Raw genomic sequence first — 18,357 nt, 5'->3', positions numbered from 1 at the left:
AATTAAATTTGATAGGAAAAAAACTCAAAAATAATAAAATTATATATAAAAAAAAAACAAGTGCACAAACCATCTAAAATAAAACAAATAATAAAAAATAAAAAAATCAAATTTGACAGATAAAAAAAATCTATTGGGGATAAATTTAAAACAATCCTTGATTTCACAAATTAATTTAAATATAAAAAAAATGTATTAAAGAGAATATGGATGAATTCTTAAGGTTAACAAACCCTAAGAGCTGATTTGAGTTTTCTGAACCAAGAAAAATCAAATAGGAGAGAGGGAAAAAGCAGCCACACGTGCAAAACCAGCTACCATTATTCCACGCGTGCCAAACTTGCCACCATTATTCCACACGTGCTGTTTATATGTAGAGGGGGCACAAAGACGCTCCGATTTTTACTCTAGAAGCAAGATTTCAGTTATTAGATGACACCTACATGCGCTATCCAAAACCAATAGACATGCTCATGTGTTTATAGTTTTTTTTTTAATTATTATTTATAAAATTATTATGCTATCTTTAATGACACCCACTAATTATCAAATAACTAAATATAAAAGATCAAAGAATCCCTAAAATCAAGGCAAAACTTTTTAAATTCCAAGATAATGACATAATTGAACTATTTTAAAATTAATTCAAAGACTTAAAAGCCCTTTTACAAAAGTTTATTATTTTTTTATGTCAAGGATAATAAATTAATTACATTACACAATAAAAATACAAAAATACAATTTAACCTTTTTATTTTTTTGGTAATGGCTATCAAGTGAAAAATACTTCTCTACTTCTAAACTAAAATCAACTGATTTTGTCAACCAAGAGCAATGCAGTAGTTTCACTGTATAATTTAAAAATAAGTGTAACACTGAATTATTTTAGCTTTTTATAATAATTAATGTGAAAAATATGGCTGATTTTTCAAAAAGAGAAAAAAAGAAAGAAAGAAAAAAGAAAAATGGAGGCACAGTTCATCCAATAATATTTCACAGCTGTCTTGTTCACTCGCAGTTTCATTTCCATCTGTCATAAAATTTTCGGATCGTAAACGACGAGTCTCTCCTTTTTTTGGTGGCTCAGTAGCCGCAGGACTAGTAACCTGTCTTACACACGCACAAAGAGACACAGCAGCAGAAGACGACTGCCTGCATCATACATCACACATAATCTGTGTTTCTTTTCCGAAAATATTTAAGAATAGATTGGAACTGGGTTTTGCTCAGTTCTGGACTCTTCATTCACTACCATTACTTTACCCTCCTCCCCTTTCTTCAAACCTTTCATCTTTCAATGGCTTCTTGTAAGTCCCTCCTCCCCATCTCTTCCTATATTTACATAGAAAATTATGATTTATTTCTTTTTTAAATATGAATACGTTTGAAGTTATTGTAATGTGTGTTTTGCTGAGATTGCTTTTCGTTATGGGGCGGTTTGGTTTTTGTTTTAAAGGGATTCAATGCTTGTTGTTATGAGTTGTTATCCCTCTATACTTTGATGTTCTCATGGGCTATACCATTTTTATTGTGAGAGGTGTTGGGATTAATGCAAGTTTGAACCCTTTTCTTCTTTTCAAGTTCTTTCATGATAAAATCAGAACGAAACCTCGAAAAGTTTGATGCTTTGTGTGAATCTTTCTTGTGTAGGAATCCAACTCGAAATATTAATTTCATTTTAACAAATATTGGTGCATATGAATGTTATTTTGATTATTTCATATTGCAGACGGTGATTTAACTTGTAGATAGAGTTATTTCTACTTTATCACTTAATTGGCATTGATTTAAGTGCACTCCCGCTCTTTCTAGTGCCAAATTTCAAGCATGCCGCAAATGGGAGAAACACATTGTTGAACATCTTTAAAGCGTCGGGCTTGGTATCCCAAGGGACGGATAAATAACATGGAAAATGCGCTGTATCTGTTTCTGTAAACAATTTTTCTTCTTCTTATAATGACTCTACAATGGATCGTATATGTTTGTGTGCCATCTTGTCAAACAAGAATGAAAGTAAATTTTTATCTAATTTGTTGCCTCATTAAAGGATGGGTAAGAATTAAATGACTGTGGGCCTAGCGTAGAATTCATACTTACGATGGTGACATGATTTTGTTCTTTTGATGTTATTCTGAAGTGTGCTGGAAAAATATTTTGACCTTCTTTTGTCACTTTTGATTCGTACAGGTAGCTTAGGAGCTTCAAATATGAAGCTCTCAAAGTTGGATTTTGGTAGAGCAACAGTTTTTAATCTACAGAAACAAAGTGGTTTAATAGCGTGGAAGGGTAGGGGACGACTGCAACATGCAGGTGTGGCAATCTCACATAAATCAAGAGAAGCATTCAGGTGTCGTGGTTCAGCTTCGGAAACTGAGTGTGAGTGTTTTTATTGCTATACCTGTCAAAGATACACTCTTGTTTAGTTTAATAGGCTCCCAAGTTTTAGTGATAAAAGTTCCATTGAAAATCCCCCCCCCCTTTCATTTTAAAGTTAAATTAAATCTAAAAGTTGGTTGATATCCAATTGTTCTCTTCTGTCTTTGAATTCAAACCCTATGTTACTCAAAAGAACTTCACCAACTGGTATGGATGGCTTGTGGAATACTGTCTGACAGACCCTCCTTTTCCTAACATTATCATGCAGCTTTATTTACAAACAACGATCAGAAAAAAAAAAAATTTTTGGAGGAAAAAGAACATGCAAGAACAAATTTTTTTCATGTCATCCATAATTTTCCACAGTATTTGTGCAAAGTTTGCTCAATTTCTTAGAAAACAGTTTTCATCCATAATTTATAAAGTGGTTTGTGAAATGTCTTCCATAACAATTTTCAAGCTACACTTGATCTTCCGAGCCAGAGCATTAGGATTATATATTTTATTCTTCAGAAATGATATAACTTGCCTTTATTCCCTAGAGTAAGTTTAATAAAATTTGGAATGCCCTGGTACATCCTTTTGAGCATGTTATTTTAGTATTGTTGAGTTTCTCTTTCCAGTCTATAGAAATCCTGATTTCTTGAGCAATTGAAAGTATAACAATTGAAAATAGTTAGAAATCTCTTTTATTTATTTGATGATTGATTGAAAATTTTATATTTTTCAGCCGCTCATTAAATTCCTGGTTTTTTTTTTTGTAGTGACTAATAAAGAGACCAAATCATCAGGTTTGACAAGCCAACTTATTCCAAATTCATCTGAGGTGAGTTCCTTGTCTTGGTGTTGCATGAAATCTAGCTAATGTATCTTTTTCTCCTGTTAAGTTGAATAGTTATTGTTATAACAGATATTCATAAGTTTGTAAGTCATACACTCATACTCAGCTACAATAGATTGTTTGTATTTCTTTCAACGTGTTTGTTCTGAGCCTATGCTTGCATGGTTAATCATTCCTGTTCTTTTTGAATTGGATGTGGTAGAGCAAATTTGTGCTTCAAATGGCATTGATGAAAAACACAAAAATTGCAATAAATAAATAAAAATAATGTATACTGTAAAATCTTACTGATAGATACATTGTTTAATGTAATGATGTCGTATCATACTTGTATGGCAAAAGATAACACCATACATCACTTGCCTTGTCAGTTTATAAGGTTGTTTTATATAATTTTCTTTTCATGTAGACTTTTCCAAAGTTTTTTTTTCTTCCCCTTTTTATCAAGTGCTTATAAATAGCACACATGGATGCACCAGATAGATGGTTCATTGTTATTTTAACTTTCGCAAAGAGATTTTGTATAATCAAATGCACGCCAAATAATTGCTGCAATTTGCAACCTAATATCTTACTTCTGTTTATTCATACAAAGAATGGAAGGAAAAAAAAATTAATGTTGCCTAATGCTGTCAAGTTGAAATTCAGGCATTGTGGATTAGTGTTATGCAATCAAACAAGTTCTTTTATACCTTTTCCCCATTTTTAGTGGTTTACTATCAAGCCTGTGGATCAGGCAAGCAAGCCATTCAAAAGTTGCTTTATTTGTGTCTCAACTTCTTAATTTGTTAAACAAGGCAAAGTTAGAAGCAAGCTGGTCTCTTCAAATTCAGTTTAAGTGGTGAAGACATTGCTTTGTCAGGATTAATGACTTTTTCTTACTGGTTTTATTTCATCAGTTTTGTCAGCTGTATGTTAATGCATTAACTTCTTGTCAGCTTTCTTCATGACCATTTGAATTTTAAATACACATACCACAACCGGACCTAAGCTTTTGTTTGAAAGAAGGTTACTTGATTTTATGGTTCTGAAGGTGTCTTTCAAGATGATTCTTTGTTTCTTTTTGATTGACTCGGTGGTAAATTTTCATAGTTGGATAATCTATAGAGCGGTGGAGTGGGGTTTGATAAAAGGTTTGCTAATGGCTTTGGAGGGTATTTTGGTGTCTGATCTGCAATTTGCAGATGGCGCTTCCTATTTTGTCTGATGATAGACTGGATTTAGACAATGTGTTTATTTGCTTGGAGTGTTTGAGGAAGTGTCTGGGATGTGGGTCAATATGCCCAAGGCATCTGAGCTGAGGATCAATATGCCAAGTTGGAAGTTTCTTTTTCATTTGAAACACATATCTGTTAAATTTCATCTGCAGATCGAATCTCTGGTCACTGAAATATGCAATACAACCTCGGTAGCAGAGTTAGAATTGAAAGTAAGTAAATTATGAACTGTTCTATATCCATTTTTCAACACTTGACAGTAATTTGGATTTCTTTTGCCTTATTCTCTAGCTTAAGAGGATAAAGACTTCATAACTATTTTAAAAACTGACGGTGTTCCTTTCACCTCTTTTTCCTCTTTCCCCACTGATTGTTAGCTTGGTGGGTTTCGGCTATATGTGAGGAGGGATTTAACTGAAAAAAATAAAGATACATATCAACCCCTGCCTGCTCCTCCCGCTTCTCTTGCTGTCACTGTGAAAACAAATACTGATGCATCTGATCTCAATGGGTCCGTTTCTACATCTTTAGCTATCTCCAAACAAGAGCCTTCTTCAGGGGGGATTATATCATTTCTTGATAGAGCTGCTGATGAAGGCATAATGATACTGGAGTCTCCAAGGGTGAGAACCTAAATTTTAATGCTTCAAAACTTTCTTTAAGCAAAGGAACTTAAGTCATAAATGGTGCAGGTGGGGTTTTTCCGGAGATCTCGAACCATAAAGGGAAAGCGTGCACCCCCATCGTGTAAAGAGGTACCGGTTCATGAGGTCTTGTTGTAAATACTGTATTATGTACAATTTAGGATAGAGAACAGTCAAATGGCTGACTGCATTTATATCTGTGTACATGGTTGGCTTAGAATCATAAAGAAAATTCCCTTTTTTCTATCTGTTTTTTCATAGCATTTAGAATAAGCATATTATCTGCTTGCAATGTAATTATCCTTGGGCTAAAACATGGAAACAGATAGATTTGATTTTTTAAACAGGCATTGAATAAATTACTCATTATTTATTGATTTTAGTTCTCTTGTAAATTGTTCCTAGAAATGACTGGTAATCCTTTAACATTAAAAGTTTAATTGTCTTGTTTCTTTGGAGTTGATGAACATAGGATTGAAATTTGAGCAGAAATAAACTAGCTTCATTTCAAATTTGGTTTTCGTTACTCACATTAGATATACAGGTTTTAGAATTGTATGGGTCATTAACTCTTTTTGTGCCTTTGCAAAGTTTCAGGAAAAAAAAAGGAAAAAGAAAAACAACTCATACTAAAAGTGTTATTTGCGCTAATCAAAATTTTTCAACATTACCCTTTGTTTTAATTCTGAATGTCAGGGTTTTCTTTTTTTATTATACTTCTCATGTCGTTTCCTTATCTCCTTGTCAGCAACTGAATATTAGAGACACAGTTTCTTTTTTTTTTCTCTCTTTTTTTTTTAACAGCAAGAGTTTAACTACATGCAACAGTAACTCTCTGGAAAACGTAAAACACTTTTCTGTTTTAGGGTTTAAAATCTCTTGCCTTGGTTATGGGTCAGTATCTTTCTGTTGGTGTGCTTTCAAAGTCAACTCTACACCGCCCATTCCTTTTCTATAACCTTTCTACTTGCAGTGTGCAATGAATGCTAATAATTTTCCTCTGCTGAAACAGAAGCAAATAGTAAAGGAGGGTCAAGTGCTATGCTTCATCGAACAGCTTGGTGGTGAACTCCCAATTGAGGTTTGGTTCTTAAATAGATTTGAATATTTCATTTGCTAGTGCAGGCTGAATATGAAAGGCAAAGGGCGCATCCCCTGCTTCCCATTGCTTATTTTTCTTGCTATGTTAATTTTTATACTACTTGCATCAGTATCAATCTTTCTTATCGATTTTAATTTGAAAATACTCAATTAAATTGTCGAGAAAAAGAACAGAATATGAAAGTTATTATGCTTTTTTAATTTTGGACAGGCACTGTAATCTAAATTATAATGCCAAAGTTCCAGGAGGCTTTGAATCTCCTCATTTTTTTATGTAAAAAATTGTGTTCATCTTAAATACATTTCTTTTTGCATTGTGGAAATATGACCAATCATATAATTAAATGTATATATTTTTCAAATAGAACATACTAAATTCATCTCAAGTGCTACAGAGTTGCTATATAATGCAAGTATTGACAATATATCAATAAAAGTGGCAGTGGGCTCACCCTCCAAACTTTTAAACTCAGTTTGGTGCTTTAGATTGTATACTATATATTATTCTCAGTGATGATTGCCAGTTCACAAAATAACCTGGCCAGTTCTTGTGAACTGTGACCAGGTCACATTGCTTGAGATTGAACCTCAATTCAAGTGACTTTTGACCTCTGGCGAGTTCTGTAGGGAACCTAAGCCATGACTGTTTCCAGGTAGCTCACCTGACCAGGCTGTTTTTTTTCCTCATTGTACTTTATTTTGTTCTCTTTTTTTTGCAGACTGATATATCTGGGGAAGTAATCAGAATACTGCGAGAGGATGGTGGTAAGTTCTCCTTTCATAAATGTTTTTCAACACCGGAGTTTTTGTCAAGTTTCTTTCATCATTTGTATTTTATACTCGCATATAAACAGAAAAAGAAAAAAAAAAGGCTGTACTCATTCAATCTGCTTAACTTGACAGAACCTGTTGGATATGGTGATGCATTGATTGCAATTCTCCCATCATTTCCTGGGATAAAGAAGCTTCAGTAGATGAGTTGGTTCATCTTTGTTCACCGCCTTCCCTACATTATTTGAGTGGTAATTGCATGTAAACAATACATTTTGTGCCAAATCATCCTCAGCGGTTCATTACACATTATTGAAATTTTGACATTGCTCGAGAGAAGCAATTGAACACAGGGCTCTGTGGAACTAATGACAAAATGTCAGCCTTTTGGACTCTTTGGTTGTATAAAAAAGTGGGGGTTTCTCTTGGACAAAGGTAGTCTTTAAGTTTTTCCTTCGATGTCAAAATACCCTCTAACAACAACTGCCGGTTTATGGATAGCTTTAAAGTTTTTCTGATGGATCGTATCATTTTTCTTTGATGTAAATTGCTTTGTCGCATTTCGGCATGGTGGGATTCTCATCTTTCAGGTCTTGACTGGATGAAATTGCTTCGTAGCTGTTTGCTATCACATAAGCTTAGATTTAGTTCGATCGCAAGCTCAGGTATTATGACAAAAAACGGAAGGCAAAACCCTTTTTTTTTATTTTTTTTTTTTTCTTTTAAGTTCAGTTTGAACAAGGGTAATATTTTATTTGAAAAAGCTACAATTCTTGGGAGGCAGCACGTGCGGTGCCTCCCGGTGAAGGAAAATATGCTGCCATCGTCTCATTTGATTTTTCATCGTGTTCTCTTTTTTCTTAGATGACAAGTGTAAGCACATTGAATGGTTTATTCTGGCGAGCTTTTCAATTTTTTCCTCTAGATTTCTATCTCCTACAGGAGCCATGGTCTTTATTTTCAAAGTTATTTCAGATTCAGTATTTTTAGTTTGATTTTTTTATTTGTGTTTATTTTTGTTAAATTTTTTTTTTTTCAATTTAATTATTCAATTCTAATTTTTCATATATAATATTTTCAATTTAGTTCTTTATTTATTTTTTAATTTCTTGCTTGGTTTTTTTATCAAAGTTTTTATGTTTTTTATTTTTTATCCATTAAATCAAGTTAATGGTTTTATTTGTTTCAATAAATAACAGTAATAATAATAGTAGTAGTAGTAGTAACAATTTTAATATTGGTGATAGTAATAGTAGTGATAATATTAATAATTATGGTAATGATAGTAAGATTTATAATAATTGTGTTAATAATAATAATAGTAAGGATAATAATGATGGTAATATTAATACTCGTTGTATTGGTAGTGTTGAACTGTTGTTGTTGTTGTTGTTGTTGTTATATTAATGATAATAATAGTAATAAAAACAATATAATGATACTAGTAATTATTATTATTATAATAATAATAAATAATAATATTAATAATAGTGCTAATGATAACGATGATAATAGTAGTAGTAGTAATAGTTTTTCATGGTAATAATAATAATGGTAATGATTATAATGATTATAATATTAGTAATAATAATAAAAACGATGATAATAATAGTAATAATATATCATTATTATTGTTTTTATTGTTTTTATTATTATTATAAGTGATGTATATCACATTATGGTGCCAAAACCATGACACTCGGTGGAATGATTGGACAATAATCCCTTATTTATATGCTAATAAAATAGATGATTTTAATAGTAAAATCAAGATAGCAACTGCATGTTGTTTTCTACTTATTGTGAGAGTGGAAACACTTTTGTGGAACATGTGTGTAGCATATGCCAGCATAAAGTATTTTAAGTATATCATATCTTATAGAGAAATTTTTGCAACCCAGATAAGTAGATTTTTCTTGTCTGTATGTTAGGCTTTGCATTAAGTGAAAATTTGTGTAGCTCAGCATTTTTTTAAGGGTTTTGTAATTTCGAGACTGCTAATTATTATAAATAACACTAAATAATATAGAGAAATTACTATTTTTTAACACTCAAATACATCGTGGATTATAACAGTAATTTACAATGTATTTTTCTCTCTTTTTTTATTTTAGCATATTTTTTTTCAACTTTTCTTTTTTTTCTTTTTTTCAAAATTACTTATCATTTTTTTTTCTTCCCAACTGTCCTTTTTTTCCTTTTTTTTCATTTATTTTTTCTTTTTTCTTTCAAAATTATTTTTATTGATTTTACTTTTTAAATATTGAGCTGGTTAAAGATTTTTTTTTGTAATTTTTTTCTTTAAAATATTATAGATTGCTACGTGTTTTTCTATTTTACTTTTTTTATTTTCAAAATTATATTTATCGATTTTATTTTTTTGAAATCATATTTTCCTGTACCCAAATGCATTGTGGATTACAACAATAATCAATAGTGCATTCCTCTTTCTTTTTTTTTTTTTTTTTTTTTTTTTTTTGCACTTTTTCATTTTTTTTTCAACTTTCCCTTTTTTTCCTTTTTTTTTTCCAAAATTACTTTCCTTTTTTTTTTCTCGAACTTTCCTCTTTTTCCTTTTTTTTTCCATTTATTTTTTATTTTTTTTTTTCCAAAATTATCTTTGTTGATTTTATTTTATAAATATTGAGCTAGTTAAAAAATTTTTCTTTGTAATTTTTTTTATTTAAAATACTGTGAATTGCTACGGTGTTTTTCCATATAGTTTTTTTTTTTTCAAAATTATATTTGTTGATTGTTTTTATATTGAGATGATTGAGAATTTTTTTTGTAATTATTTTTCTTTAAAACATTGCTGATTGCTATAGTGTTTCTCCACATGGTGTTTTTTTGTTTTTGTTTTTTTATGATTTTCTATGAAATTATCTTTTTTATTTTATTTTTTAATATTAAACTAATTAAAAATTACAGTTATAATATGTGAGGAAAGCACTATAACTTTCCTCACAAATTACTGTGGCTTGCTACTATGTTTTTTCCCACATGGTTTTTTTTTTTTTTGTTATGTTTTTTTCTAAAATTGTATTTGTCAATTTTATTTTTTTAAATATTAAGTTGGTTAAGAATTGCAATTACAAGTAAATACAAGTTTTTCCTCACAAAACACTATAGATTGATACAATTTTTCCTTACATGGGTTTTTTCCAGTTTCTTTTGTTTTTTTTTTTATAATATTTTTTTCTAAAATTATCTTTATCGATTTTTTTTAATATTGAGTTGATTAGAATTTAACTTTGTAATAAATCCTAATCTTGTGGGGAAAGAACTGTAGCTTTCCTCATAAAATATTGTTGATAATTACAATTACAAATCATTAAAAATAAGGTTAAATCATGTGGGGAAGCACTATAGCTTTCATTACAAAAACATTGTGAATTGTTACAGTTTTTCTAACATGATTTCCCCCCTTTTTTTGGTGTTTTTTTTTGTTATTTTTTTTAAAATTATCTTTGTCGATTTGATTTTTTTTAATATTGAGCTGAATTAAGAATTTAACATTGTAATGTTTTTCTTTAAAACAACATGAATTGTTGCAGTGTTTTTCCATATGATTTTTTTTATGATTTTTTTAAAATTATCTTTGTCGATTTTTTTTTAAAATATTAAGTTGGTTGAAAATTATAATTACAAAAAAATTAAATCATATGAGGAAAGCGTTGTAGTTTTTCTCACATAACACTATGGATTGCTACAATATTTCTCTAAATGGTTTTTTATTTTAGTTTATTGGGGAAAGCAATGTAGTTAACATTGTCAATTACTACAACATTTTTCCTCATGGGCTTTTTTCCTTCCAAAATTATCTTTGTTGGTTTTTTTTTAATATTAAGTTGGTAGAGAATTTAGCTTTGTAATTTTTTTTGCTTTTTATTAACAAAAAAGCTAAATCATGTGGTGAAAACACTGTATCTTTCCTCCCAAAATATTGTGGATTACTACAAATCATTTTGTTCAATCTCTAAGTTTTTTTTTATCACCAACACAACTTTTTTATTTCATCATGAAATATTGGCTCCATCATACATTTAGTTTCTATTACTTATCTAGCGTTGGTTCACAATTATAACACTATCAAATATATTTGTTTTATAAGCCTATGGCAGCGCGCGAGCATGCATCTCGTTACTCTTAAAAGCTGTCTACTTGGTGCTGGGTTGTCCAATCAACTTAGATGGTGATAAACTTGTCTTGTTCGAGAGCATGCATGATGTTTTACCGACTAATTATAAAATGTTAAATTGTGTATGAAAATTACTTTTGATTTTTTATTGTGAATTATAATGGTAGTTATACTTTCAATTTCTTATCTTTTCACAGGACATTTCTTTGGTATTTTTTTTGTTCCCTAATAAAAGGTGGCTCCCTCACTATTATGGAAATGCGTGTGACACTTTCTGATAGTCAAATCTAGTCATTTACTGTCTCACTAGATTCGCAGTCATGCTCTCTTCTATGTGGTGTGGCTCGTGTAGATAAATAATAGTTGGATTGTCGTTGGCTATTAATTGTTTGTGTTTTCTCTCTCTCCTGACAATGAAAATGCACAATTGTCCTCTTTATTTGTTGTTTGTTAAATAAGACATATTTGTCCATTTGTTAAAGTTATTTTCTTTTCAATTTCATAATCCAATAAAAAAATTATAGGTGCCCTCATATTTGTTTAGGTTTGACCTCTCTTTTTTTTTTGTTCATTTTCTTTTTTGATTTCATCATTTAACATTAATTATTATTTAAAATAATTAGCTTTGTAGTTTTCTTCATTTTTTTTTCCTATCAGGTTATCTTGATTTCATGACTTGGGATGTAAGTTTAGCAAATTAAGACTCAATCCTTACATGTCTATCATGCTAACTCAAGTTGACTTAAACTATTTTTTTTTACTTAATTTTATTTTTTTATGTTTAATTGACTATAAATTAAACTATATTGTTTTTCCTCTCGAAAGGTTTATTTTTCAGGTTATCATAATCATTTTATTTTTAAATTTTCATCCTTTTTACTATTGTTTTATATTTTTTTATCATCTAATTAAAATAAAAGAGCTGATTTATCTCGTCAGTGCTATAATTCAAGTCATATAGTTTTTCTTTTTTAAAAAAAAACCATGCTTGTGACATCTAAACATTATGTTTGACAACAAAAAAATAATCCAAACCTGCAGCAAGGGCACACACCTAGTAATGATTCTAAACTCCATTTTAAAACATTGCATCTCTATTTGTAGAAATTAAAACTCGATAAACTGGACTAGCTAAATAATTGATGAAACAGTTATATGAGCTTCGGGTTTTGAAAACCTCTTCTTCTCTAAATAACCAGACAAGAGTCACTCTATACAAACAAGTGACATTTCAAAGTGCTCTTGTTCTCACAGAAACCCGAACGGCTCCGGCACCCCTAGCATGGCAGGACATTTTATCATCTCAAACAGGGGACTTCAATTACCAAAAGTCGAATTGTTCGGTTTATTTGAGATATTAGACTATAGTTATTCGCATTAGTTCATGTTGATGACTCCCGGTTCATTGATTGCCCAAACCTTGATTATGGTTTTCATCTTTTTGCTTGGAACCTGAAAAGGAAAACCCTGAAAGATTACATTTTTGGTTGAGTTATGTTTCATTGTTATTTCCTTACACAGAATTAGAGAAGTCCGATGAACACATTGCATTGGCATCAAAATCTCTTCCTACAAGTATGGATGGCATTAATACAAATCACAAGCATGAAGCGCAGGCAATACAGTGCAATCCTAAGACAAGACTCAAAAACACATCAAACAAACATTACATGCTGATGGACCAATAACCAGCATAAAGTATGACACTCAACAATTGCCCATACGTGATGGAGTCACAGTCCATAGAAGGGGCTGCGGGCTGCTAGTAGAAATTGCCACAAATACTCCTTTGCAATGTTCAAGAAACAAGGCAGAACACAGCACCTCAATCGTCATTTGAATATGTCTAGATTACTTGTCTAGAAGTTTTATTTAACTGCAAAAAGAGATCCGGACAGCAAATTGGTTAACTTGATCAAATTAACTATCAAGAATATAAAGATTACGAATCTTTTCTGTCATGTGAATAGAAATAGTAGGAAACATGAAATCAATCAATGTGAAAAGAATGTCCAACAGGGAAAAAAAGAAGAAGAAAAACTATGAAAGAACTCAAATCAGTAGCGAGAAACTGAATATTTCAACCTTTGAAACATTACCTGCATTTCCCTGGCAATAGAAGGTAGCCATCTCTCCCCCCTGATCCGTTTCAATTCTACAACTCTTTCTTCCTCCTTTTTGGCTTTGGCTTTTGCCTTTGCTTCTTTAGCTTCTAATTGAGCTAATGATTTTTGCTCTGCATCCCTTGCTTCAGAAATTATGTCTGCCCCATCAACAGCAATGGACTGGATTTGATGCCTAAACTGTAGGACGCTATATATTTGTTAGAGCAATCTGGATATCTTAGCATCGGTGAGAATTGCTAAAAGAGAGTAGTACATCAAGGAATCATCAATGGAAGAGCATATTGTGAAAGAAACAAACCTTCTTTGATTTTTCATCAATTCCGTGTCCCGGTAGGATTCGTGGTCTCTTTCTTGGCCCTTGAATTTCATCTGGTGACATTCACACAGCCTTCAGTCCTCATGCACAGTGTGGTAAGAGCACATACAGAAAGCATTACAAAGTGAACTGATGGAGAATGCTATCTCTCCTATCATTCAAAAAAATTCAATAATGGCAGGCTAAACTCCTACTAGTTTAGCAGCTCTTGGAAAAAATATTCAATTATGATGGCTGCCACCAAATTTAGATTCACTTCCATAAAGAAGGCATTACCCCCATGAGTCCATGTAAATTTGCATAGAAAAAACAGTTTTGTGGCACAACTACAATGCTACTTTGCTAATTATCTAAGCCAAGCTCTGACTACTAAGAACCAGTGATTTATTAAACATAAACTACCATCTATTTTCAGCATAAATTACCTCAATAAATTAGGAAACAATCACAGACCTATCTGGCTGACATCACCAAAGCTATAGGTTAAATGATACATAATTATACATAAAAGGGACCACCATCATTTTTCTCCATCAAACAAGCACCCAAATTCTAATCGCTAGAAAAAAAGAGTCACGACATACGAAGAGAAGAACTCACCTAAATGGTCAAATACAATTCCAGCAGGAGAATGCTTAAACAACCTTACCCCAACATCGTTTGCATCTAGATCATTATCTGAGACAGGAATGGGGTCCCTAACCATCTCTAGATTCCTTTCCAAGATGATATCCAAACACTTTTGCGCCTGCCATTAAGGTCTATTGCTCATTTAAATTAAAAAAGAAAAGAAAAGGAAAAGCAAGAAGCAAGAAACCCAAAATAAAATAGTTGTCTTATTTATTTTTTAACTGCAAACAATGGGGCAAATAAACCATATAAAAAAAAAAAAAAAAAACTGAGAGCGTTGCCTTAATTTGGTAGTGCTTGAGCTTTCGAGAATCCTGGGTGTTCTCTGCATAAGCTTCTGCAGTGGGTGCTGAACGGGACGTTGAGCCATTAGAAGTACTGCTAAGAACCTTGTTAGCAAAAGTGGTAGTTGCAGCTATTGATTCGATAGCTGCTTTCCAATTTGCATCTTCTTCTTCTTCGCTGCTGCTGCTAGCTGGACCTCCCATCTCAGCCGAAAGCAAGTCTCCTGGTGCGAAAACCCTGCATTTTTCATTTTCTTTGTTCGGGGTTTATGTTTGGACTTAGAGAAGCCTGCACGAGTGGGCTTCACTGGGCTTTAAATTAGTTGGTCCAAGCTTCATTGTAGTTTCAATTTCCCCTACGGGTTAACGTCACTAGTTAAGTTTAGTCATGGGGTGCTCGAGAAGTGTTTGCCACTTGATTAAAAAATATTTTAAAAATATTTAATTTTTTTAAATTTAAATTAATATAATTTTATATTTTTATTATTTTAAATGATATAAAAAATATTTTTTAAAAAAATAAAAAATATATATTATTTTAAAATAAAAACAACCATTATCACTTTTAAACACCCTAAATTGAGACATGGGGTATTAAGTAATTGTTGGTTTTTAAAATATTTTTTATTTAAAAATATATTAAAATTATTAATTTTTTTTTATTTTTTATATTCATAAATTAAAATAATTAAAAACATAAAAAATTAATGTTTATGGTGTTTCTAACATGATTTCCCCCCTTTTTTTGGTGTTTTTTTTTTGTTATTTTTTTTTAAATTGTCTTTGTTGATTTGATTTTTTTAATATTGAGCTGATTAAAAATTTAACTTTGTAATTGTTTTTTCTTTAAAACACCATAAATTATTGTAGTGTTTTTCCATATGATTTTTTTTTCCAAAATTATCTTTGTCAATTTTATATTTTTTTAATATTAAGTTGGTTAAAAATTATAATTACAATAAAATTAAATCATATGGGAAAAGCGTTGTAGTTTTTCTCACACAACATTATGGATTGTTACAGTATTTCTCTAAATGGTTTTTTATTTTAGTTTATTGAGGAAAGTAATGTAGTTTTCCTCACAAAACATTGTCAATTGCTATAACATTTTTCTTCGTGAGTTTTTTTCCTTTCAAAATTATCTTTCTTGGTTTTTTTTTTAATATTAAATTGATAGAGAATTTAGCTTTATAATTTTTTTGCTTTTTATTAATAGAAAAGTTAAATCATGTGGCGAAAGCACTATATCTTTCCTCCCAAAACATTGTGGATTACTACAAAATCATTTGGTTCAGTCTCTAAGTTTTTTTATCACTAACACAATTTTTTTTTCCGTCATGAAATTTTGGCTCCATTATATCTTTAGTTTCTATTACTTATCTAGCATTGGTTCATAATTATAACACTATCAAATATTTTTTTATAAGCTTGCGACAACGCGCGGGCATGCATCTCGTTACTCTTAAAAGCTGTCTACTTAGTGTTGGGTTGTCCAATCAGCTTAGATTGTGATAAACTTATCTTGTTTGAGAGCATGCATGATGTTTTACCAACTAATTATAAAAAGTTAAATTGTTAATGAAAAATACTATTGATTTTTTATTGTGAATTGTAATGGTAGTTTTACTTTCAATTTCTTATCTTTTCACAGGACATTTCTTTGGTATTTTTTTTGTTCCCTAATAAAAGGTGGCCCCCTCACTATTATGGACTATTATGGAGGTGCATGTGACGCTTTCTGATAGTCAAATCTAGTCATTTACCATCTCACTAGATGCGTAGCCGTGCTCTTTTCTATATGGTGTGGCTTGTGTAGATAAATAATAATTGGATTGTTATCGGCTATGGATTGTTTGTGTTTTTTTTTTCTCTCTCCTGATAATTAAAATACACAATTGTTATTTTTATTTGTTTTTTGTCAAATTAAGCATATTTATCATTTTGTTAAAGTTATTTTCTTTTCAATTTCATTATCCAATAAAAAAATTATAAGTGCCCTCTAATTATTTTTTATTTTTATCCTTATTCTTTTACTTGCTATTTTTTATCCTTTTATGTAATTGATTATATATATATATATATATATATATATATATATATCTTTCAACATTTAATTTGTTTGAGATTGAGTTTTTTTTATTCGGTCTAATAACTATATCACAAGTTTGAAAGTTAATGGGGTGCTCGAGAAGTGTTTGGCATGGGATTAAAAAGTATTTTTAAAAATATTTATTTTTTTTTATTTTAAATTAATATAATTTTTATGTTTTATTATTTTAATATGTTGATATTAAAAATAATTTTTAAAAAATAAAAAAATATTATTTTAATGTGTTTTAAAATAAAAAATACTTTGAAAAGCAACCACTAGTACACTCTCAAATACCCTAATTTAAGACACAGGGTGTTAGGAAGTAACTATTGGTTTTTAAAATATTTTATTTAAAAATATATTAAAATTTTTTTTTTTATATTCATAAATTAAAATAATTAGAATAATAAAAAAATATTTTTTTTAAATAAAAAACAGTTTAAAACGCAATTCCCATCTACATCATTCGATATTCAACCACTTATTGATACAGACCGTTGATGAATATGAGGAGGCTCCATGTGTATTTGGCGTTTAATGCAATAAGAAATTATTTTTGTCGTTTGATGATTAATGGGAGCTTGTGGATCTAAGAATGCTGGGAATTCCCAGAACACAAGTCCAAGCTTTTCTTCACTATTCGGTCCAAGTTGTCTGGCACAAGGTTGAGGAGCATTGAGCAGGATTGACTGTTGGTAGTGAGTTTGAACCTGTATTTGCTGAAATTTTGAATTTTTTTTTTTGTTAAAATTGAGTTTGGTTTATACTTTTTGGATCGTTTTGATGTGTTAATGTTAAAAATAATTTTTTAAAAATAAAAAAAATCATTGGCATGTATTTCAGCATAAAAAGCTATTTGAAAAGCAACTGCTACCATACTGCGAAACACACTACGAGTAAAGCAGCAGAAGATGGAAAATAGATGCCTGTGAGAAGGGTGCCATTGAAATTATGGTGAACGCATGTTCTTTGTAAATGGAGATGTGGGAGTCGAATTACAAATCAACACATATTCTATTCCCCCATTGAATTTCATTATTATTTTTACGTTTTACAAAGTATTTTTTAAAAAAATTAATTTTTTTAATTGTTTTTTTTTTTGTATTTTTAAATTATTTTGATACATTGATATAAAAAATAATTTTAAAAAATAAAAAAATAATCCAATATATTGATTATAATTTTGAAACTCGGCCTGACCTGACGCGTTGACCCAGGACCAGGAGCTGGAATCAAGTAGGGTTGAAAAAAAACAGGGAAAGGAAAAATCCTGTATGACCTGACTGACCAAGGAGTTGACCCGACGACCCGGTTGCAAACTCGTTGACGTTTATTTTTTTTTTTTACTAAAATGATGTCGTTTTGATTTTTTTTTATAAAAAAATTAACTCAATTTTTCTGATGATCCAATCAAAACCTAGTGATCCTGATCTTAAACCGAATCGGATCTTAAAAATAGTTTATACATATAAAGTTGAAAGTTGGTACATATAAAGTCGCCCAAACGATGAAAGTTGTGATCATACAATTTTATTCATTGTCGCCCGTTCAACTTGTATAGAATAACATAAAATCACAACATATATTAGAAAGGCGTATCACTTTAGTCACAACCTTGTAATGAAATTCTAGTGATGCCACAATTCCTCTCTCTTGTGACTTAGGAAATGATTTACGTTGAATTTCATTCTATATTTAAGTTAAAATTTAAAATTTAATATTTTTTATTTAAAATTATTATTTTTAGTTTTTTAAAATCATTTTAATATATTATTATTAAAAATAATTTTTTTTTTAAATTATTACCACATTCTCAAACAT

At 30.2% G+C, this 18,357-nt stretch overlaps 2 protein-coding genes across 3 annotated transcripts; one reads left to right on the top strand and one right to left on the bottom strand.

The window, feature by feature from the left end:
* Window positions 1-1,067: 1,067 nt before the first annotated feature.
* On the top strand, window positions 1,068-7,477 carry LOC118034918 (uncharacterized). The gene is made up of 9 exons (XM_035040361.2): window positions 1,068-1,307; window positions 2,188-2,376; window positions 3,141-3,202; window positions 4,587-4,646; window positions 4,812-5,057; window positions 5,127-5,189; window positions 6,091-6,159; window positions 6,899-6,944; window positions 7,083-7,477. Exons 1-9 carry the CDS (start codon window positions 1,298-1,300, stop codon window positions 7,151-7,153), a joined length of 816 nt encoding a protein of 271 aa, XP_034896252.1. The 5' UTR covers window positions 1,068-1,297; the 3' UTR covers window positions 7,154-7,477.
* Window positions 7,478-12,202: 4,725 nt separating this feature from the next.
* Window positions 12,203-14,703, bottom strand: LOC118034919 (uncharacterized). 2 transcript variants are annotated; one of them, XM_073411266.1, is made up of 5 exons: window positions 14,442-14,703; window positions 14,131-14,278; window positions 13,513-13,583; window positions 13,188-13,391; window positions 12,203-12,540 (listed from the first exon to the last, which is right to left on the bottom strand). In XM_073411266.1, the coding sequence occupies exons 1-5, from the start codon at window positions 14,646-14,648 to the stop codon at window positions 12,466-12,468; spliced, it is 705 nt and encodes a 234-aa protein (XP_073267367.1). In that variant the 5' UTR covers window positions 14,649-14,703; the 3' UTR covers window positions 12,203-12,465. The 2 variants fall into 2 exon arrangements, with proteins under 2 accessions (XP_073267367.1, XP_034896253.1); XM_035040362.2 differs by lacking the exon at window positions 12,203-12,540 and adding an exon at window positions 12,544-12,964.
* Between the last annotated feature and the right edge of the window lie 3,654 nt (window positions 14,704-18,357).

This window comes from Populus alba, chromosome 1, assembly GCF_005239225.2.
Source record: "Populus alba chromosome 1, ASM523922v2, whole genome shotgun sequence".
Lineage (NCBI taxonomy): Eukaryota > Viridiplantae > Streptophyta > Magnoliopsida > Malpighiales > Salicaceae > Populus > Populus alba.
This window is presented reverse-complemented; position numbering and strand designations above follow the sequence as displayed.